Below are 23,501 nucleotides of genomic sequence, written 5' to 3' on the forward strand. Positions count from 1 at the left end.
CCCCTTGTAAGTAGCTCGCAATGATGCATACCCAAGATATGGTATGACCTTTCAAAACTTGTGTGTAAACCCACTATCGACGTTTCATACGCATGATAAGAAACCTGTGATGGCAGAGTCCCCAGTCACACCACATGAAGGATACATTCCACATAATAAGGTGAGAAGGTTTGAGATGGCACAATCCCCAGTCACTCCACATGAAGGATACATTCCACAAAAGCAGGTAACAACGCCGCAATGTTGCTATGCACATAAAAAATTATGTTTGCCCCTTTACTCATTGAATGTATTAACTCTGATGTGAGATACTAGGTGCTGGTCATGGAATTTTTTGTTAGTAGGGATGATGAGATGTCACATGTCCCGAGAGGATACTTTGATGAACACCCGGCAGAAGTCAGAATTTTTGAACCCGCCAAAGTGACCTACGATCTCATTATGAGTGAAATGAGAGATACTTTTGGTTGCAAACTGGGAGCAGAACTGTACTACTTCTTACCGGGTCTGCGTGGAAGCTGCCAGAAGGAATGTTCTTGATTGCAGGACCAGATGATGTACAAAAAATGCTTTCTGATCTGAATGGCAGCAGGACATGTCACTTATACATTGTGTACAATAGAACTACGGGTTGTTTTCCAGAGGATGACATTGATTCCGAGGTTCAAATTTTACATGTTACATGCATCTAGTTTATGGCTACGTCTTTTTTGAGTTCTTCCTAATACAATTCCTATGGTTTTCTACAGGAAGTGAGAATCCAAGAAATGGAGGGTCTTGCTAGAGAGTTGGCAGAGAAAGACCAAGAACAACTTAAGTTCTATGGTTACATTGATGTTAAAGAGAAAAAGATTGAAGCACATGGGTCGTCGCCAAGCCCGACGCAATCTCCAACGACGCAACGCAAGAGGTCACTTGATTTTGGCAGTGCAGAAGACGATATGGAGTAGGCTCAATTGTTTTTCAGCCAGTTTAAGCTTCGAACCACGATTATTTAGTTGCAAACAAACATTTTGTTTTCTGTTTCACACTATGTTCGCAATTATGGTACAATTTATTCATGAGACAGTTCTTTGAACAACAATGCTTGTGTTTTATGATCAATCATACAGTTGTTTCTGAGTTGTTTTTGAGATGGCATTGTGTCTAAAGAAGTTTCCATCTATAAAACTTGGCACGCAGTCGCATCGGAATCGCGTATCACGCGAGAGGCGTGCGTCGCACGGGAGAGCGTCGCACGCGAGCTTGTTTTCGGGTAGAAATCATAACATATTTCGGATAGATAAAGTTCACGTCCGCCACCCGTGCATGCAAACCCACGTCGCCGCCATTCCCATGCATGCATGCCTCAGGCGTAGACAACAAGACGGCCCATCCGAATTAGGCCCATCCGAATTAGGCCCATCCGAAGTAGGCCATTAGAACCCTCCCCCCACTCCACCTATTCCCCTCGCATTGTGGCCTCCCTCCCTCCATCGCCAGATCCCCCACTCGTCCCCCTCTGTCCGCCGCCCCTGCACGCCGTCGGCGACTCCACCCTTGCCGCCCCCGCGCCCCCCGAACAGGATCGGCCGGATCCATCTCCTCAACCACCGCAGGACAGTGCAGGTACCCCAGTTTCTGTTCACGTCTCAATGGTATCCATGCTGATAATGCTAGGTAGATCGACTGAGTGTAGCAATTTTGTGCCACCAATCCACTTTTCTGGAAAATACTTGCTAGAAAACCATCTGAAACTTGTGATGCTTGCTACTGTATAATATAGGACTTTTCAAAGTTCTGTTATGATGGCACTATTGGACACATACAGTAGAGCTGCGTTTTTAGTTGTTATACTTTCAGTTACCATCACTGCTTGGGAAAGGCCGAATGGATGCATTCAGGTCTGCAGTTGATAGTGTATCATCATAATGTAGGTGCTGTGTTGTGTGATTCTTCATGCTGAGAACTTCAGCTTTTTCAGTTATAGTGAAAGGCTTCTGTATAAAAAAAACTACTAAATGATCACAAAAACTTCTAGACAACATTATGTATGATCTGACCAAAACTTGAACTAAATGATCACCAAAAGTTGAAGGATTTTGCATCACATCACAACCATAAGTGTTCTGCACCAGCATCATAATTAACAATCACATAACTACATAACAAAAGCAAACTTGTTCATCATTACAAAAGCAAACTTGTTCAACATAACAAAAGCTAACTTGTTCAGCATTACCAAAGCAAACTTGTTCAACCACATAACTGCAAACTGAGACACATAATACCAGAAACAACTCAATATCCCCAGTAGTAGGGGTCATCCCAATGATCCTCCGCCTCTCGCCAGTACTCCAAACCTTCTTTGACGATTTCGATTTTCTTCCATGCCTCGTAGGTGACGTACGCATCTTTCGCTGCGTACTCGATGAGGTTGTTTGGCAGTGGGCTGTCCCCCCATAGTTTGTGGTCCAATTCCTTGTTGATCTTCTGCTTCATTTCCTTGTACGATGGGTGGATGAGGCTGGCTGCAAACTCAGCCAAAGCCTGCCACTTATTTCCATTGTTTGGAACTCTCCATTTGCGCTGCATGTCGACGTACTTGTCGGGGTTGATCTCCAAACCAGACAATTTCAGCTTCTCCTTGTCACCTCCAATGGAGAAGCCAACAAAGGTGTACAGCTTCTTCTCCTGCAGGAGCGGGCGGAGTTCCTTGGGCCTGCATCAAATTAATCTGGTGCATCAAATTCATCTACTTCAAAAACTTCAGAAACTACTAATTAGACATAAAATTCAGAACTATTGCATCTACTTGAGAAACTTCAGAAACTACTAATTAGACAGAAACTTCAGAACTTCAGAACTAGTATTGCATCTACTTCAGAACTTCAGAACTATTGCATCTACTTGAGAAACTTCAGAACTATTGCATCTACTTGAGAAACTTCAGAAACTACTAATTAGATAGAAACTTCAGAACTTCAGAACTAGTATTGCATCTACTTCAGAACTTCAGAACTATTGCATCTACTTCAGAAACTTCAGAAACTACAGAAACTACTAATTAGACAAAAACTTCAGAACTTCAGAACTATTATTGCATCTACTCCAGAACTACAGAACTATTGCGTCTACTTCAGAAACTTCAGAAACTACTAATTAGACAGAAACTTCAGAACTTCAGAAACTTCAGAACTGGATGTTTTTACCATTTGGTTGCCGCGGTGATGTGGTATACCAGGACGAGATCCTCCACGCATAACTGTAGAACTGCAGCCTTTTGCAGAGGTTCATCTTCCCTCGTATACTCGACATCAACGCCGATCGACCGAGAAAGCATGCCGCCGAGCCTTCTCCTGATCTCGCGGATCCTCTTGTCGGCTTCGTGTGGATTGCTGGTGCATACGACATCCAGCTTCTCCTTCTTCAGGTGGATATCAACCATGAGCGGCATGGTGTAGTCCTGCTTCTGCCCGGGGACCGGAACGTCGTCGTCGACCACCAGCGGCTCCTTGCCAGACGCCTCACCTTGGTGATGCTTGGCAAATGGAGGGGAGTTGCTCCACGATGCCTCTGCCATTTTCTTGGCAGACGGAGGGGAGTTGCTCCACGATTCTTCCGCCATTGCCCTCCTGGCCAGCGATGGTGGAGGCATAGGGGAGTTGCTTGATGGTGGAGGCAGAGGGAGGAAGATGGAGCGGCAATGGAATGAGGAGGGAGGCAGAGGGAGGCAGATTGAGCGGCAATGGAATAGGAGGGGAGTTCCCTGCGTCGTGGGGAGTTGCCAGTGGAGGGGAGTCGTGGGGAGTTGCCAGTGGAGGGGCGACGTGGGGAGTTGCCTCGAAAACTCAAACGTCCTGCCCTTTGGCCCTCGAAAAATCTGAAGGGGAGACATGGGCCCTTTGGTTTGTCCTGTTTCTGAAACAAAACAAAAAAAAATAACAGCCATATTTTGCTCTCACTGCAACCATATTAAGAGATCAAAAATGGCACCAAAAAGTCACTGCAGCCATCCTAAATGGCACGAAAACAGCACCAAAACAACATCAGCCAAAACAGCAAAAAATGCATCCATCGATCGTTCTTTATTTCTTCTAACATTCCGTGTTCTGTGCAGTGAGATAGACACAACGCTACAAATGCAGGCTGACAATGCCCGCGATTTCATGACCATCAGGACAGACAGCGGCTTCATCCACGCTCCGGTGCCATGAGTCGAGTCGAAAGTAGTGATGCTATGTGTAGTTCTAAAACATTGATTGGCTCATGTTGTAATTAAACTTTAATGAATTGTATGTCTCTTTGGTTTGGACAGTCGTTCAACTTAGATGTAATCGATGCTATTTATTACTAGGACCATGAATTGTGCTATTAATGTCTTGCTTTTCTCTTCCGATCCTTTTGTTGCATACTTATTTATTGCTTATGTATTGTCTGTTGTTTGGCTTGTGCATAGAGATGCCGTCGTATGTCGTGTACAAGGGTAAGGTTCCCGGAGTCTACGACGACTGGGAGGAGTGTCGGAGACAGGTTCACCGTTTCAGCGATAACAGTTATAAAGGGTACACCACTAGGGCGGAGGCGGAATCTAGATACGCCCGCTATCTAGCGGGAGAGAGGAGGGAGCGTTGGAGGAACCGGATGAAGACCAGTTTCATCGCGATGATGCTCATCGTGATGACCGCAACTCTCTTCTATGTGATGGTAGTTTAGATGATCGATATCGACTTGTAATGAGAAGACAAACTCGCTACTCGCGGTCTCGAGACTTGTAATGTTGTATCTTTGTTTGGTCTTTTGAATTCGGAGACTAATATGATGAATTGTATTCGGAGAGCTATCTTCTATTGTATTGGATGAATGTGCTGTTGCTGTGTGGTGCTGTCTATATTCTGTCCAATAATATATTTTGTAACCTGTGAAAATATCAAAAATGTGCATTTTTTTGACCACCTCCAAATCACCTCAGTTTTGGCACACATGATCTCTTCCACAAACAAAACTAGGTTTCCAAGTTTTTGTATTTTTTTGAATTTTTTTGAATTTATAATGCCCTCTAGACTGACTGCTGAAAACATCGGTCTATGCCTCAAGGGGGCATCGTAAAATAATTTTTTTACAAAATTTTCTTGCATACACATGTTTGCACATGTGGGTGACCATGTACAAGAAAATTTGGGTGATTTGGAGGTGGTGGAAAAATTCACGTTTTTAAAAAAACTGGCTTAAACCAAATGGTCCCTCCGGGAATGCGGGCATTTTTTCGACCACCTCCAAATCACCTCAGTTTTGGCACACATGATCTCTTCCACAAACAAAACTAGGTTTCCAAGTTTTTGTATTTTTTTGAATTTTTTTGAATTTATAATGCCCTCTAGACTGACTGCTGAAAACATCGGTCTATGCCTCAAGGGGGCATTGTAAAATAATTTTTTTCAAAATTTTCTTCCATACACATGTTTTGCACATGTGGGTGACCATGTACAAGAAAATTTGGGTGATTTGGAGGTGGTTGAAAAATTCATGTTTTTTCAAAAACTGGCTTAAGTTAGACCAAATGGTCCCTCCGGGAATGCGGGCATTTTTTCGACCACCTCCAAATCACCTCAGTTTTGGCACACATGATCTCTTCCAAAAAAACTAGGGTTCCAAGATTTTGTATTTTTTTGATTTTTTTGAATTTATAATGCCCTCTAGACTCACTTCTGAAAACATCGGTCTATGCCTCAAGGGGGCATTGTAAAATAATTTTTTTCAAAATTTTCTTGCATACGCATGTTTTGCACATGTGGGTGACCATGTACAAGAAAATTTGGGTGATTTGGAGGTGGTGGAAAAATTCACGTTTTTTCAAAAACTGGCTTAAGTTAGACCAAATGGTCCCTCCGGGAATGCGGGCATTTTTTCGACCACCTCCAAATCACCTCAGTTTTGGCACACATGATCTCTTCCACAAACAAAACTAGGTTTCCAAGTTTTTGTATTTTTTTGAATTTTTTTGAATTTATAATGCCCTCTAGACTGACTGCTGAAAACATCGGTCTATGCCTCAAGGGGGCATTGTAAAATAATTTTTTTCAAAATTTTCTTGCATACACATGTTTTGCACATGTGGGTGACCATGTACAAGAAAATTTGGGTGATTTGGAGGTGGTGGAAAAATTCACGTTTTTTCAAAAACTGGCTTAAGTTAGACCAAATGGTCCCTCCGGGAATGCGGGCATTTATTCGACCACCTCCAAATCACCTCAGTTTTGGCACACATGATCTCTTCCACAAAAAAAACTAGGTTTCCAAGTTTTTGTAATTTTTTTAATTTATAATGCCTTCTAGACTGACCGCTGAAAATATCGGTCTATGCCTCAAGGGGACCTGCATGCAAGAGTCGGGGACCTGCATGCAAGAGTCGGGGACCTGCATGTGAATAGTGATTCATCAAGGCCTTGACACCTACTGGCACAGCGGCTGCCGCCCGATTTGCATGCAGCGAAGATGAACGTGCATGGAGGTTTTTCAAAGATTTCCAAGCACATCCCAGTGGGCCCCGCTTATTTAAAAAATACGTCAGTCATTATTGCTCTGTAAATGAAGAATATGCATGACAACCATAGTAAGGGTGAAGAATCATAGTGCCCAATTTGTCGAAATACATCATCATTCTTAAAGTTGGACATCAAATGATACACACAGAAAATGGAAACGAAAGATGTCGAACTAATATAGTAACATGGCAGTACAACCGCACTTCACTAAATTACTGTCACGATGAAATAGAATGTAAAGACCACGTCACACAAAGCTGAATGGCACACGACTTTCTCTGGCTCATCGTCGGTTCATGCTGTATGTAGATATCACAGTTCAGCCTCGAGATCCTACACAGAAGAATACAATAAATCACATGGACATCAATTATGAGTAAAACACATGCAAAAAAATGAACATATTTCGTACCTCTAGCAATTTAGCGCATTTACGTCGATTGTGACCTGGTTTCTTGCAATAGCCACAGATATTCTGTGATCTTGACTTCTTTGTCTTTGCCTGCAGCCTTTTCTTCGGTGCACCTCGTCCTGGCACATGCACGGGATCCAGAACCTTATCAACTTTCTGCGAGTGCCGCATCAACGGGCCAAACCTAATGCTGTTATGCTGAGCATTAGTTGACTCCTTGTTGTCATCTTGTTCAAAACTTGATTGCTTGCCATGATGTTGTGCTTGCAAAAGCATCTTTAGGCGGAGATAGTCCTCATCAGAGTGGCATGCCTGGAAACTTGCGGCGTGACTACAATTGCGCAACTCGCGGTACCTCTACAGGCTTACCGAATAGTCATACATCTGGTTTTTTCTGGTAGGTGCGTATGCACATTTTGCATTCATAGTCCACCTAGTGGGAACGCAACAACCGGGCAGAATTGTTTGTTTTAAAATCCCCAATATGTAAAAAATGTGGGAACATGGTGTGCCTGCGCATTCCAGCTTACGGCAAGAACAACTCAGCCTGTGCAAAAGACCTCCTTGCTCTTCAATGCGCACTCCAAAAAATTTATCCATTCTTTCCTGCTTGGACACAACATAAGTGGAATCTTCTGATCCATCTAGTATCTCTCTAATCTGACATTTGCTGACAGCATCTATGCTCCATAAGACCATCTTAAAGACACTAGGTGTGAAAACTGTTGCGGCGTGTTTCTCAAGCGGCGAAGCATTTTCCTCTGTAAATGGAACGGACTGCAAGGCTTCGACATCATGGAGAGCTTCGTTAATCCATCGCGACGCAAGGCAACGCTCATAGTGCTCTAGCATTTCAAACAACGACATCCTACCCTCAAGATGCGTATGTAGCACGGAGTTCAAGCTCTCACTCCTCTGATTGCTGCTCAATCCTAGGAAACAACGCCCCTCAAGATATGGAGCACACCACAACTTTCTCATCTGATACATCTGATGCAGCCAAGACTCCTCACTGGTTACTTTATTCCGTTGTAAGAATTGTATCCATTTTATCTCATGCTCTTCAATGGAAGAAGTATCATAAATGAAAGATCTGAATTCCTCCTTTACGTCGTCATCATGCAGATGGCGCACAATGTTCTGCTGAATGTGCCATATACATAGTCTATGGTTTGAGTCTGGCCAGACCACCCTTATTGCTCTCTGCATTGCAAGGTCCCCATCTGTGATCACAGATATCGGATGCTTCTGTGCCATGCAATCAGAAAAGGTCCACAACATCCACTCGTATGCCTGGCTTGTTTCATGAGAAATTATACCACAGCCAAATATAACAGTGCTGCGGTGGTGATTCAACCCGACAAAAGGCACGAATGGCAGATTGTATTTGTTGGTTCTGTATGTGCTATCGAAAACAATGACGTCTCCGAAAGCCTCGTAGTCAAGTCGCGATTGACTATCAGCCCAGAACAGTCCCTTCAGATGGCCATGCTCGTCTACCAAGTACTTGAAGAAAAAATCCACATCTCGCTCTCGCCTCGCCATCATGTGCATGATCACCGTTTTAGCATCACCGACACTGATTGTCTCCTGCTTATTAGCATGGCAGAAATTATAAACGTCCCTCTTTATGCATCCAACCTTATCAAATCCACCGTATTGAGAGCACAAAATATCCATAATACGGTATTTGCGGATCCCACATTTTTCCATGTCCGCAATGTCCGCTTTCTGCTCATCGCTAATTCGTCTGTGCAAACGCAGCAGACAAGAAAGATCCCGTGGGGCTAGAGGATGGCTGTGCTCATCGATGAAATCCTTGACAAACCACCGACCGGTTTCCTCCTGTCTCGTAATGACCAATTTAGCATTACACCCAACACGAGTTAAACTTCGTGGCCTCCTTTTTCTATCTTCCATCTTCTTTTCATGTGCTTATCTTCGCGAAACCCTTGACGACTACACACAATTTTCCTTAAAATTATGTATTTGTTGGATCCATCCCACTCAACGTAGCTTTTCCTCACATTAAATCCTTTTTCAAGAGCATATTTGTTGTAGAATTCATAGCCTTCAGCCTCACTATCAAACATCTTGCTGACAACATTTACATACTCGAACATACTCTCATCACTTGCATACGCCATGTCTTCCTGCATATGACATGTGAGGGAAACCAATCATCAACATCTTTCTGTTTATCAATGTTGCAGGTGTAAAATAGCTCATAGGCAAAGACAAGTGCATGGAAAAGACTTTGCTGGTTTGACATGTGAGGGAAACCAATCATCAACGTCCAACAAGTAGTATCTCATCTTCCTTTAAACTATATTTCATGCGCTATGCAAACCTAAAGTGATGATGACTTTAATAAACTAAATTAAGTGAACTATGGAACCAGTATCTCATCTTCCTTTAGTATATCTCATCTCAAACGTCAACATCTTACTTAAACAAACATGATGCGATTAGCTCAAGAGAAACTATGCCACGATGAAGCTTTCCATTCGTTGTTCTAGTCCGTACCCGGATCTTGTGGGGTTGAGGTTGTACTGCATGAACGGTGGAGGGGCGCAACGGCCAAGAGAACGAGCAGAACGCCAAGCCGAATTCATACCTTAAGGATGGTACGCGCGAAGAGATGGGATCGCCCGCCGCGGTCACCGCCGATTCAGCCGGCGCAGATCCGGCCTTCTTCTTCTTCGGTGACGGCGTGGGGGGCTGGGGTTGGTTGGGTGGAGGACGAGGACGATGAATTTATTCCTCTCGCCGGGCAGGTCGAGGACGGAGAAGGTCAGGAGCGCCGAGCGGCGACGAATAGATCGGAGGAGGATTCTGAACTGGATCGAGTAGACATGGATCTGGTCCTCAGGTGATCGGTTCAAGAAAAGATATTTCCCCCTGGACCATTATGCCCTTATCGCAATTAATATATTAAATTTAATCAATTAAAATTCCCCGCAAGATCTGACGGCTAATAAAAATCAGACGTGATCACACATGTAAGTACTGCTAAGTACTCCGAGTACTAACCCAATCACCGTAAAACAGCTCTAAAAATGATTGTATGCATCCATTGATGCAGAGGTCGGGAGTTTATCCTCATTTTCTAAAAAAAACATCCTACAGTAACACACGTCTACTAGTACTAATTCATGGGCTCCGCAGAATGATACATATACAGGGAATACACGCGCTGACATACATTTATTATTAATGTATCATTGATTTGTTCGAAAAAGAAGAATAGTACAGGATGCAAAGGCATCGATCGAGAACATGCATGTATCCATTACAGATTTGGACGGTTAAGGTTTGTTACCGGCCGCACATGATCAGCACCATCATATCGAAGTTGGTTGCTCCACCATCAAGACAGGTTTGCTGGGATGCTGGGCAAGTTGGTCGAGCAAATCTTGCTTAAGTTGTTCGCCATAAGAACCCGTAAGCCTGACTTGATTGAAAGCAATTATACTGTCTAGGCCAGAAAGATGCAAAGACGACGATGATCCACCAACATCTTGAGAACTATCGCTGCTGCTAGAACAATGAACCTTGAGCATCTCAACTTTAAACGTGATCAAAGATCCAAAGGTTACCTGATAGCAGTGTTGTAACTTGAAGCCGCAAACAATCCTGAGGGAGTCTAGTGCTATGCTAAACCCATCCAAGCAAGAACTTGGACCATTGTCGGGCTTAGCAAAAGTGAGGTGCTCTTGTGTCGGATTGATACAAATTCGACGTCTCGATACTCGATGTTCGGTTGCAACTTTGCATGCCCTGTAAAGACTTTCTATGTCCTCTTGGGTTGATATGGTCAACTCAACATCAACGCCTTGGAGATTGGGAAGCTGCTGGATCCAGACTGGCCGTATGCGTGCATGCCCCTGCCCCGGACCGTACACCTTGAGGCTCTCTAGTGTCTTGGGTGGGTTGGAGATGTCATCGAAATTACAAGCAAACTCACCAACCTCCTCCTGCTGGTCAAGCCGCACTGATAAGGACTCGAGATAGCGGTGACCCGAGATGACACTGCAAAACTCGCGCCAGTTTGCTGAGTTGATGCCGGACACCTTGAGCTTGCGCAGTTGGGTCAGTTCCTTGAGCTCCTCTAGGATGGCCTTCCCGTTCCCACCTGCACCATTGCTAACATTCACAATACCAATGGCACGTAAGGCCGTCAGCGTCCCAACACCTGCTGGAAGCTCAACACCACCATTATTGTCATTGGCATTATGGTGTCTCGCAGGCCACCTCATCAACCAGCTGCTAGATGCCACCAAATCACGGGCCCTGCTCTTCCTCCATGGCCGTGTAACACTTGATATTCGGAGGAACGGGCTTGTACAACCACCAACACTATTGGCTTCTGCTGGTGCTGCTGGTGCTGCACGATCTTCTTCTCCTGCAGCTGCAAGTGCTCTTGTTGCTTCTGCTACTACAAATGTCGTCGTTGTGGATGTGACGGCATCAACACATGGCACCTTGTTGGTGACAGCACGAATGTACTGCAGCTTCTCTAACCTGGTGATAGCCGGTGGCAACCTAACTATATTGGTTCCCCTGATATCTAGAGTCTGCAGCTGCTTCATACCACCCAGTGAATCTGGGAGACGGCTGATCTCTTCACATTCTCGTAGGGACAGGAACTTAAGGCGAAGCAATAGCTTCCCGATCTGCTCCAGATCATCATTTGTTACACCTGATGTGTCCTCCAGATCCAGCACCCGAAGCAGCCTCATCACATCCGAGATGAGGAATGATTTCCACCTCCCAAACACTGTCAAAGACCGCAGCTTCGACAAGTCCAAGCTCTTGAATTCAATCTCATCTCTATACCAGTCTTCCCCTATGGTGAGGTGTTTTCCAGAGCGCCGTGAGTTGGGGTTGCACCGCCCTGCCAGTGCAAACACAAGGTTATCTTCCATTGGCCGTGAGACGATGTACTCACGGAAGAAACCATTGATTTGGCATGAATCCTTGCTTTCTTCAGCTTGCTTATGGATTATGCTCAAGTTGACAAGCTCCAAGAACAACTTTTCCCCATTCTCTTCTGCCGCACTACCAATTGTGTCCTTGCAGTAGCCCTCTGCAATCCACCTCCTCAGCAAACGCCTCCGTCTAATGTTTCGGCCTGCAGGAAAAACTGACAGATAGAAGATACATGGCTTGAGGTAATCTGAGCAACCTTCAAAGTAGCTCTGCATCCAAGAGAATTGACCCTTTAAACTATGGAACATTTGATTCTTCTCCAAAACGCCCATGAAATCATCGTTTATATCTTTCATTCTGTATCTGGATTTCTTCATGAATTTGCCTATGGCAATTAATACTCTGGGAAGCCCACCACACTTGGTCACACTAGTTTCATATCCGGAAGGCAAGTCAAGGTCGTTAACCGTCTGCAATCCAGAAATGCACTAAATCATTAATATGTACAAATTAAATTAGGAAAAACTACATAGTACTAACTTAGGTTTGGAAATTAGGTTTAGAAGTTAAGTTCTATTCATTAAAAATCAAATTTAATGCTTAACCATCAAACATGTAATAGATCTAAATCAATTCAGTGTCAAAGAAATAAATACATATGTAGAATCAAGCAAAACTCTAACTTCCAACGCAAGTTAAACCTTTACTGCCATGGAACATTTTAAAACTTTGATAATTAAAATGTGACATGAGTACATATATGGGATGGTCATGTGTGGATACTACTATTGTGATCGAAATTACTTCCTTCAAATTTTGGTTTCAAATTTTTAACTAACATCAATGAAAAAGGTAATTATCAAAGTTAGGCCATGCCAATATCTATAATGACATATAAATAAGTATTCCGTAGTACTTCCCCATCCAGGAATATATGTCATACTTCTTGTCCATAAATATAAATAAGTTACATATTTACTATTCCAAAACAACCCTCTATACTTTTAGTAAATAGGCAGATTTATTATTTCCTGGTAGACTAAGTTGCACATTACTAAGACTATTGTTAAACATTTTTTTGCGCAATTTCTGGTGTAGAAATGTGCAACGCATGCTCTAAAAGTGCATACAATTTTTAAAATGCGCAACTACCCAATTAACTTTAGATAAGGCATTAGTGTTAAAGATCATCGGCTTAGAAAGGAAAACTACCAATCAATTTAGAAATAAACACGCCCAAATAGGTATGGCATTTCACCTATAAGAGCCAAGGATTTATATTCCCTATACATTGAAAATGGACATGCTAAATATTGCGTACCAACGTTCTATACGTGTGTGCACACGTGATACCTATTGTACACCTAGGTGACTAGGCACCTTACCTTGTAGCCATTAGACGGTGAAATTATGTATGACATTGACGTTGATTCAGTATTAGTGGGCAACCCGTTAATGCATAGTCCTCAATCCATTAAATCTTCAAAATTTCAAAGCATGAACGTGTACTAAGGTACGTAAAGATACTTCAAAGTATTGCGTCTTATATTGGCCTATTAATGTTTAAACCATATAATTCATCGATGATTTTTTTTGTTTTCATAAAAATAAAATATAATTTAGTTATTATATTACTAGAGTATCGTACCTCAAATACAGTTCCTTTAGGTATGTACACATAAATTTCAAGTTAGGGTATGTATACATAAATTTTACATTGGGGTATATACATTTATGGGTATATATAAATTTCAAGTTGGTATATTTGTGTGTATGTACACACACATAAATTTTATGTTGGTGTATTGATTATATTGTCTATGCATTTTTTTCTTTGTGGATTTATTTACGTCGGGGATGGATTTTTGGGTATTTACACTATTGCGATATGTACACATAAGTATATACATTTATGGATATGTAGACATAATTTCATGTTGAGGATATGTACATTTCTTGGTATGTACACATAAGTTTACGTCGAGGTATATAGTTTTGGGAATGTGATATATGGCTATGTCACATGTGTTTAATTTAATAGTTTCAAATACCTTGGATATGACATACCCACAGTATCTAAATATCTTTTTGGTTATTTAGTACCTTGGAAATACTAAAATTGATGATGCATTTCTACCGTCATACCAAAATTGTGCAATAATACGTCATACACATAACAATGCACATGTATTTATGTTGGGAGGCACGAGATTCAAATTAGCCTATAAAAGAATGTGCACAGTGATTATATTACATTATTTTTTTGGAAATGAATCAATTGACAATGAGCAAATGGCACGTGACATTTCTACCAAGAAATCAATTGTCACAGAGGGTCTAGTGCATGCATAGAAACACTGAAAAGTGATCTAATCTAATTAATGTGAGTGGGAAAGGAAAATTCTACGGTTATTAATCAAGGTGCCCAAGGCACCTACATGGCCACGATTTCATATATATACAGTGGCGCTATAGTGAGCGTGCACGTAAAACCCCTTATCGTACGCTCCAGACAGTAATTGTGCGCTTCGCCCGCCGCCAGGTTAGCCGCTCGTTTAACTAACCACAGTAAGAAGACATGCATATATGTTTATCTTTATCTTTACCTAATATTAAAGGACGGAAGATTTTATAGTTCTCCATCCATCACCTCCTTATATCTGTTAATTTTGAAGATTAACGGTTGAGATTTAAAGTATGTCCAGAGTTGATGAAAATTACCCACCAATGACACCCATAATTGAGAAAAAAACGATTGGTTTTTTACTCGCCTGTCGTAGTTCTCTCGCTTGCCCAGCCCAATTTTTCTCTTAGAAAACAGAACAATTCATCGAAAAAAAAAGAACAATATGTCACTGAGTAATAATCTCAATGAGAGAAAAACAGAGGATCCCCAAAATCGCTGGCTGCTCAACTCCGTGCGGTCGGTCCGCCCGCCTCCAATTGAAATCAAATCGATGTCGGCGACCCCACCGACCAACGTCCTCTCCTTCTCTCGACCTGACCCCAAGCCCCTCCTCCTTCGCGGCCTCACCTCACTCATGCCGCTATGGCTAACATAGTCTTGCCCTAGGCGGCTCCATGGGAGCTAGAGTCTCGGGGACGTGACTGACGGCGTCGCGTTCTTGCACCTGTGCCGACATTTGTGGCGACAGAGTAGACAAATTATACAGGCAGGTCTACATGACTCCACAAACCAACCGGCAAGGATTTGTTCAAGCTGCCTTCAGGACACCATGGGCGATTGCTACGATTAGGAGGAACACGAGCACCACGACGACTGGGATAGTGAGGTTTGGGACTTGGAGTGGATCAGGTGGAGATGGCGGCGCCGGCGGTGGCTGGGACAATGGGGTTCGGGAGTTTGAAGAGGATCATGGGGAGATGACGGCTGCGGTGGGCACCGTGGTGCTCAGCATGCTGCCGACCTCGATTGCACTGCCTCAAAGTCCACCTGTGCATGTCCCGTTCTGCTCGCAACACATCCCTCCCCAGCCGCCGCCCCTCTGCCTTCCAAACACATAGCTTATAAAGTTCTAATCAAAGATGACAACATGGACACAATCATATTTTGAAGTGTATTTTTTTCGAACACGCATCACCAAGCTGTGTGTCGCTTTGTACTAGAAGAATGGTGAAAAGGTGAGAAATAGTACAAACTGGGGATAGATGATCATGCTTTTTCAAGTTTCACATTAATGCATGTGCACGTCCTGGTGTTACCATCTACTTGAACCATATCAAAAACCGGTGTGTCAAGCACACTGTCAGATATAAGCTTCTACTTTTTCCGAATGATTTTATATATGTGAGACTTTGAAAATATGTGTCTCCATTATGTTTGTTGTTACCGAACTCGGGATATGGCATGCAACAGTGACATGAAGTTATGTTCACGGTGAGAATTTCATGTATGTAGTAGTGACTGATTCTCACAAAAAAAATTTATTATGCATCTTGACAGTTGAAAATTCATATGCGAACACAACAAAATGTAGCTTTCAGGCAACAAACTATACATTTTGCTGAAAATTCATAATATAGTTGGGCCCGCAAATTTCAGTTAACCTATTGGTTACATCTCTAATATTGTTAGTTGGTTGTCAAAAATATCTTACCTTCAACATTTTGTGTATTTTCATACACACGTCCTATTTATCTGTACTTATGCCAGTTGATCGAGTAAGGTAAAGTTGTGGAAAGGAAGTAACAGAATTACCGGTTCTCCATGTTTAATAGAGGTTCCTTCATACCAATCTTTTTCTATATCTTCTTGTCATAAGAGTGGTAGTTTTTCGGATACCGTGGACAAGTAACATTAACTTTCTCAAAGAAAAAAAATAGCACAAGTTTGACAAGTTTAACAAAGTTTGCCTCCATTCTTAAATCTTTTTTATCTTTTAGTGAAACTCAGGTGAGCATTAATTTCATACTATTGCTAGAGATGAGGGTAACATTGTTTGCTACGTTTGTCATAGTGACGTGGAGTGGCATCAAAAGCATATTACGTGAAATGAGGAACATCTAACAATTCTCCCGTTGCACACACAGACATATGTGCTAGTAATACTAGAATTAATTTCCGTTACCGGCTGTAAGGCGTGGCTTGTCGGCCCCGTGGCTTCAATGGCTGGCATGGTAAAAAAGCTAGTTTATGTGGTAGCCTGATTAAAGCTTTTACTAGCTCCCATCCCTATGCACCTCACTAACCTCGGTAAATGTTCTAACAAAATATAGTAATGGGATTAAAACCATTACCTCCTCATGACTAGTCAAAGTAGGTATTTCTTTTGAATGGAGGACTCATTTCATGGTAGTTGCATTACGACCAGGTATGGAGCAAATTGCTATTATGTGTATATATGTAGTAATTGTGTTACCATTTGTTGGTATAAGGCAATTTTTATTATCATGTAAATAATATATGACATAATGATGCTTCAAAACAAAATTAAACGTTGCTCATAGTAAATGGTTGAGAATATTACTAGGTAAATTTAATGGTAAAATCATTCATCGCTATGGGTCAATAAAATCCACCCTTTGTCGAAAAAAATCATCACTATATATTTTAGTAGTATAGCACAAGAGCGAAGTAGTAAAAGAATCTATTTCTAGTAAAAAGAATCTGCTATGGGTCGCGTACAGTTACTACTATAATTATTCTTTTACTACATACAATGCATAACTTTACTATCAACTGGTACCAAATGACCCCTAATGGTGGTTTCCACCGTTACGACCAATCAAAGGAAATTTACATTCAAAATAAACTGCTCATAGGGTACTAGCGTGGGAGGAGTTGCTCTTTGCCTCATGCGGCCTGGCCGGAGCGTACGAAATATAATTCTACACTCTCGTTCTTACTTTAGCATATTTAAGAGAGAGAGAGAGAGAGAGAGAGAGAGAGAGAGAGCACCTTGAAGAGTTCAATGGCTGCGTCCGCTTCTAGGCATTTAACGTTGACCATACCATCTGTGTTATATGTGCAATGTGTGGCAACTCTTTCTTCATTTGTTATGAGAATGATATGACTTTCAGAATGTTGGGACATGAACAATGGTTTTATCAAATCCCAGTCGTGTGTGGACTGCAGTCCATCAATAACCACGACGCATTTTTTATCACTCAGAATTTTACAACACCCTTGAATAGGGTCTTGGCCTTCCATCATACCAACAAGTGCAGTTTCTTTGGCTTGAAGATCATCAGAATAAAAATCCAAAAGTAGACGCCGACAGAAGTCCTGCAAAATTAATGGATGATGCACATCCACCCAGCCATACATTCTGTACGTTCCGTTGTGCAATTTTTCGAAGTACCAGTTTCTGACAAGAGCTGATTTCCCAACACCAGCAATCCCCCACACAGAGATCACACCATGTCTGGCTAAGCAATTGCCAATGCGATTCATATCATCTTCACGCCTAACAAGCTTCCAATTTTCCTCTTCTCTTCTTTTACCCCCTTGTCCACAATTTTGTTGATAATCCTGCTGCAATATTTAATGTGACAAATTTTGGTTAGTATATGGTAGCGAAATATAAATGAACATGCATTTTCTTGCAATTAATTATCAGCATTCAAATATCATTAAGTGAAAGTTGTAGTAGTATATCATGATTAGTCCCCCGTACGTATACCTGAATATCTTCCAACATGTGGGTTCGATATTCATAATCTACACAGTGTCTGGACAGAATTTCATCTTCTGTAAGAACGACGACACAACATTTAGTAGGCTCGAATAAGAGATTTTTTTTAATCAAGTCCCAGTTATCCTTGGATTTGAGACCCATAATAACGATGAGGTACAACTCATCGTATGCAGCCAGAAATGTACACCAAGTTTCAATGATCTTTGATCTGTCCATCTCATGGAATTTGTCTTTCATCTTGTGCTGTTGATCTTGTGGATTAGAATATATACATAATTCTGCAGCCATCTCCATCAACAAATCAAGGTCATCAGATACAGTGAATTCCAAGTAGTGCTGAAATTTTAGTCCGTCAAATACTTTGGACTTATCCATTATGCCTTGGCACAAATTAGGGATGAGAAGTGATTCATCACAACCAGCCCCCCACACGGAGATAACACCACGGGATCTTAACTGTCGAATAAATTCACCAATACCACTGCGGTGACCAGAGCCCTGCGAGTATAATTATTAAATGGAGTAATTAAGGGAGTTGTTAAATAAGAGAGGCACATAATCAAAGGATCAATCGATCGAGTTGCACAACCCGCAGGAACCTAGCAACTCCCTCCAGTCCACGTGCATGGAGCATCATTACAATTTAGCCGCGTGGTGATTAGGTTCAAGATAATAAACGGAAAATCAATGCCAATGACGACTCATGTCGGGTCCGTCAGGAAAATCGGGCCGAACCAACAATTTGTACTAATGCATTTCCCGGTTAGTACTAATTCACAAATCCCTGGGATATCATGTTTAAGGCTGGTCGTAATGGTAGTATCATAGTTAGTATTATACATGCCAACTAGGCAATTTTGATGAGGTGTCACAGAATTAAATGAAGAAAGAGAGGGTTGAGTATCCTATTGTGATATCGTATCATAATAAATGCTATGCTACTATGTGTCATGCATGGCAATAAATAGAGTACTACATGATACTATGCATTAGGGAGGTAGTATCAAGACTAGTATCATATGCAGGATACTAGTATATGATACTTCTCATTACAACCAGCCTAATGCGCCAGCCAATGGAAATTAATGATGGCATGGAATGTGGGGCTACTCCTACAGATCGCAACCAGAATATATGGAATATCTGATTTTCGTGAGAGGTAGATGGAGGGAGTAGCACTAATTGATTAATTTACCCGACCCTAATGTTGCATCGACAAATTGGGATAAGTGGAGTACAACGTATATGTTCTTACTTATGGACAATGATGGAGACAGAATATTAATTGCCACATTTCCCCATCACCATGTAATTAAGCTTATTTTTTAGGCTGATGTTTCATCTGGTTTCATAGGGTATGATAGGTGTCTTCTGCTTCCCGAAGAACCAGCGATGAGGAAATCAAATTAGGGCGACGTCATACTTCGAATTCTTTTCCAACTTATCTAATCTAATATTGGTTATTAACAGGGATTCCTTGAAAACAAATGTGAAAAATATGAATTATTTTTTCTGAATTTGAATTTTGGGGTATATGCGTATGCAGAAATATGGAACCGAATATTGCACAGTTGCCTTATTTTGTTTAGTAAATTTCAGTCACGTTTTTTAATTGGGTTAAGATCCAAGGGCCTTTCTTTTCTAATTCAGTACTCACTCGTGGGGATATGTTGGCTTATGTGGCTCCTTTGGGCTGTTGACAACAGTTTTGTGTTCATTCTAGTAGTAATAATCCAAGGCAATACTTCTGATCTGGAACAAACTTTCAAGAAAAAAAATTCTCTCAAAGAACAAAGTATTTAGGATGTATTTATTTTTCGGACTAATGAGAAATCCTTATTCAGTTATCGACTCTAAAATTGCACAAAAGAGGTTACTTAGTTAGTCCTTTAACGTCAATAGTGAATGAACAATAAAGAAGAAACAAGTAAAAATAAAGAGAGAGCTTTAACTATGCTGAAAGAAGACCAAATATTTGGATTATATTTACCAAGATAGAAAATTGATAGTAAGATATAACTTATCATAACTTATAATGATAATGCAAAAGTTGCATATAAACTGGACACTAAACTTGCATTTTCTATGATGTGCAAGAACAAGCAAAAGATGGTGCAACTTCATGGTGTGGAAAATTGATTGGTATTGCAAAAACTTTCAGTTGCCTGAAAACTAGCAAAATCACAGAACTATAAAAAGTGGCAGTGCCGGAATTGGAGTACTGTGGGATTACCACTAAGTTACAAGGACTAATATATGAACAATTAAGATTAAAGGATTTTTGGAAATAGTTGTGGATGTTTGGAAATAGTTGGGGGTTACGTACATACCTTGTTATAAATGGCACGAAGTGGCTGAGAACGTGAGAAGCGCGGCTGAGAATGTGAGCAGCGTGTAATCTCGGATACTTGGTAGGGCTCCCCCGTGCACAAAAGGGCAATACCTAACCTCTGCGTGGACATGACGATCCGGCTGCCCTTATTACTGTCCGGCAGGTACATTCTTATGGCCTCCCAATCTTCCACAGTGGATACTTGATCTAGAACGATGAGATACCTCTGCTCCCTTACTTGCTGCATGAGGTTGTCCTTCTTGAGATCATCGACAACACATATTTTTTCTTGGTGAGAGTTGGCGAAGAACTGAGTGAGCAAGCTCTCGAGAAACTCATCAGGGTTAAAAGGATGCACCAGCTTCACCCAGGCGCGACTTTTGAATACTTGACAGATTTCTGGATCATCGTACGCCTTCCTGATAACATGAGTTATCGACGGCCCAATATCAGGTGCGGCTCCTCCTCCTGTACTTCCCCACACCGAGAGCACTTGAAGGTCACTGCCTTGACAGTCGATCAGTTTCTTCAAGTCACCTTGGCCGATGTCGTGTTGCTTCTTCCCTGTGGCCTCCCACACCTCGCAGAGGATGTGGAATGCTGTTGCTGCTGCCTCAGCAGCAGTGGCCGGCGCGACAAGGCCGGGATTGGAGCCAGAGGAAGAGTCGTCGTTGCCTGCGCCGATGAGGCTGTAGCGGGTGTTCCTTTGGCTTACATCCTCCAGCCTGGTCCTGAGCTGCTTTATCTCGGTGACCGCCTCGTCAAGTGGCAACGGCGGCCTTGCCATACAGATGAGGGATGAGGTGAGGCGCCGCACCCAGTCCCACCGCGACGGCTTGTCGAGATGGACAACAAACTCGACGCAATCTTCGACATCGAAGGCCAGCTCGCGGAGCTGTCTCACCCAGGTGCGCACCACTCGATTGCTGGTGCGCTCCGTGTTGGCCACGCTGAGGAATGACAGCAGCATCTCGAACTCCCCCGTGATGAACAGCAAGTCGTCCTGCACACGCATCCTCAGGCTTCTCTCCTCCTCAATCGCCGACTTCACCCTGATCAGCGTCCCCTCCACCGCCGTCTTGGTCAATCCAAGCACGAACTCCGCCATTGTTTATCTTCTCTCTCTGTTCCCCCCGCCTTCGCTAGGTTGTGTGGTAGAACTGAAGCTAGCAAGTGATTCTTAGTAGCTGGCCATGGGGACCGGATTATAAAGCTAGCTAGCTAGCGGAGCAACAGACCATATTTCTAAATCATTCTATATTATATATTTCTAGCCGACTTCAACAATTCAATACTGATCAGTTGCTTGTTGCTTGCTACTGTCTGTGCTCACTACTAATTGTCTAAAACATATGAGGAAGAACTGAGCCAAGGTTAATGGGTTATATTTTAACCGTCCGTTTGCACTTCAACGTTTATTATTTACCTTTGAAGCCTCTAAACCAATAAACTTTGTAGTTCTTCATGTTATCTTTTATTTCTTTTGCCTGGTTGGGTATACGAATTTCGTTCGTATACCGAGCCATGTTCTTTTTATCTTGTGCGTTATTCTCGGAGAGGTTTGGACCTAGTGTGGTGACATGTACGATATGGTGCCAACCGTATGCAAATCCACACAAGCCATTCGGTCACTTTGATTCAACAAAGTCTTCGACTACAAGTGCCCAGTTCTACCAGCCATATCAAAAATGTTTGACGAAGCGGAGGTCCAAAAAAGTCTTGTTACCCTTGCGTATATTTAAGTTTAAGGGGGGGGGGGGGGGGGGGGGTAACCACTTTTCATTCTCTCCTTTAATAAACTGTGCTTTCTCTTTTCATAATTTTCTTGAGACTAGTTCTTGCAAAGTTCTATGCTTTGGGAAGTTATTTTTGCATGGGTAGAGTTTTGTGCAATGATCTTCATCTGATGAATACTATGCAATCATGTATCCCATTGTTTGATATGCTTGCTTAAGTATGATTGCTCTATATCTGTATCAGGAAATCACTTGCTCAAGTTAAGCCCCATATTGTCAAGTTAATGTTTTTATGCACTTTGTTCAAGTTTTTGTTTGGATTGGGAACAATCTTGTGATCCTTTGAAAGTCATTGCCACAATCTCTACTTTTCAAAACAAAATGATGATGATGGTTGAATAAAAAGTTTGACACTTGTTAGAGTTGTTCTAAAAGAAAGAGTAATGGAGTAGCTTAACTCGATGGTGTTTGATATAATAGACTCAATTGCCCTTGTGAATAAAGTTTTCTGGAGGAACTTAGTTGAAAGGTGAATGAGATTATGCCAAAATCTGTGTTGCATTACATGGCACTTCAGCTTCTCGCTGGTGCTATGGCCATGCTAGTCTATGCATGTGTACATGTGTAAATGTGGCTTCGTCACCTCTCTTGATGTTATGCTGAGAACTCCGCCGGCCAATGAACGATCCACCAGCGTTTCGGCACGGATTTCGGCTATGAGTTTGTGAACGTTCGCCGTGGCAACACTGTAGTGAATATTATTCGGCATTCTCTTGACTGAGTGTGTATGTGGTAATAAATGAGTATTGATCGCAAGAGCTCGAAAGAGACAATATATTGGTCCATATTACTCGAACTTAAGCCACTGTGAAACCCAAGCATGATCATTTCTTTGGTATAATCCCGCCACTTGACAAAAAAAATTCAACAAATAATGATTGAAGTAAGTGCTTGAGAGCCTTGAGTTGAGAATGTTAGCGGGCATGAATGAAAAACTCCATATCTTGACTTTTTCAAAACTCTTTGTGCTCAAGTTTGTTTAAAAATAAAAACAATAAAAAGAAATGAATAAGCTAATAAGTAAGACGATCCAAGTATTTGGTTTCATGCTAGATTAAACTTTGATAAGGAGCATAGAAATTTTACTTAAGCTCTAGTGGTTTGGTGATCAACATAAATGTTACCTAGCTGAGCATGTGCTACCTTGTACAAATATGTTCTATCTTGCTTGCAGCTTGCACAAAAGACAAGGATACGCCTATGGGCAATATTGTGATTGATAAGCTAGATGGATACATTTGGTTTATCAACCTTTTTGCTCGAGAATGAGCACGGTTTAAGCTTGGGGATGTTGATGAGTGGATTTTATGCATACTTTTTAGAGTATATTCTAGTGCCAAAATCCCT

At 42.0% G+C, this 23,501-nt stretch overlaps 1 protein-coding gene and 1 pseudogene across 3 annotated transcripts; both read right to left on the reverse strand.

Annotated features, from left to right (window-relative positions):
• Positions 1–6,836: 6,836 nt before the first annotated feature.
• LOC147962743 (protein FAR1-RELATED SEQUENCE 5-like) lies at positions 6,837–9,473 on the reverse strand (annotated as a pseudogene).
• Positions 9,474–10,115: 642 nt separating this feature from the next.
• LOC125524607 (uncharacterized) lies at positions 10,116–22,060 on the reverse strand. Of its 3 annotated transcripts, XM_087534440.1 has the most exons (5): positions 20,357–22,059; positions 18,012–18,524; positions 17,288–17,863; positions 10,536–12,338; positions 10,377–10,473 (listed from the first exon to the last, which is right to left on the reverse strand). In XM_087534440.1, exons 1-5 carry the CDS (start codon positions 21,464–21,466, stop codon positions 10,465–10,467), a joined length of 4,011 nt encoding a protein of 1,336 aa, XP_087390566.1. In that variant the 5' UTR covers positions 21,467–22,059; the 3' UTR covers positions 10,377–10,464. The 3 variants fall into 3 exon arrangements, with proteins under 3 accessions (XP_048545606.1, XP_048545605.1, XP_087390566.1); XM_048689649.2 differs by having other exon boundaries at positions 10,116–12,338; positions 17,288–17,860; positions 20,357–22,060; XM_048689648.2 differs by having other exon boundaries at positions 10,116–12,338.
• Positions 22,061–23,501: the final 1,441 nt, after the last annotated feature.

Source organism: Triticum urartu, chromosome 7A (genome assembly GCF_056163025.1).
Source record: "Triticum urartu cultivar PI428250 chromosome 7A, HENAU_Tu73, whole genome shotgun sequence".
In the NCBI taxonomy this organism is placed as follows: domain Eukaryota; kingdom Viridiplantae; phylum Streptophyta; class Magnoliopsida; order Poales; family Poaceae; genus Triticum; species Triticum urartu.

Coding starts and splice junctions, on each gene's coding strand:
- LOC125524607 (XM_048689648.2), bottom strand. CDS start 21,466: ATGGCGGAGTTCGTGCTTGGATTGACCAAGACGGCGGTGGAGGGGACG. Junction 18,525..20,356: donor TTCGTGCCATTTATAACAAG/GTATGTACGTAA, acceptor TTATACTCGCAG/GGCTCTGGTCACCGCAGTGG. Junction 17,864..18,011: donor ACATGTTGGAAGATATTCAG/GTATACGTACGG, acceptor TAAATATTGCAG/CAGGATTATCAACAAAATTG.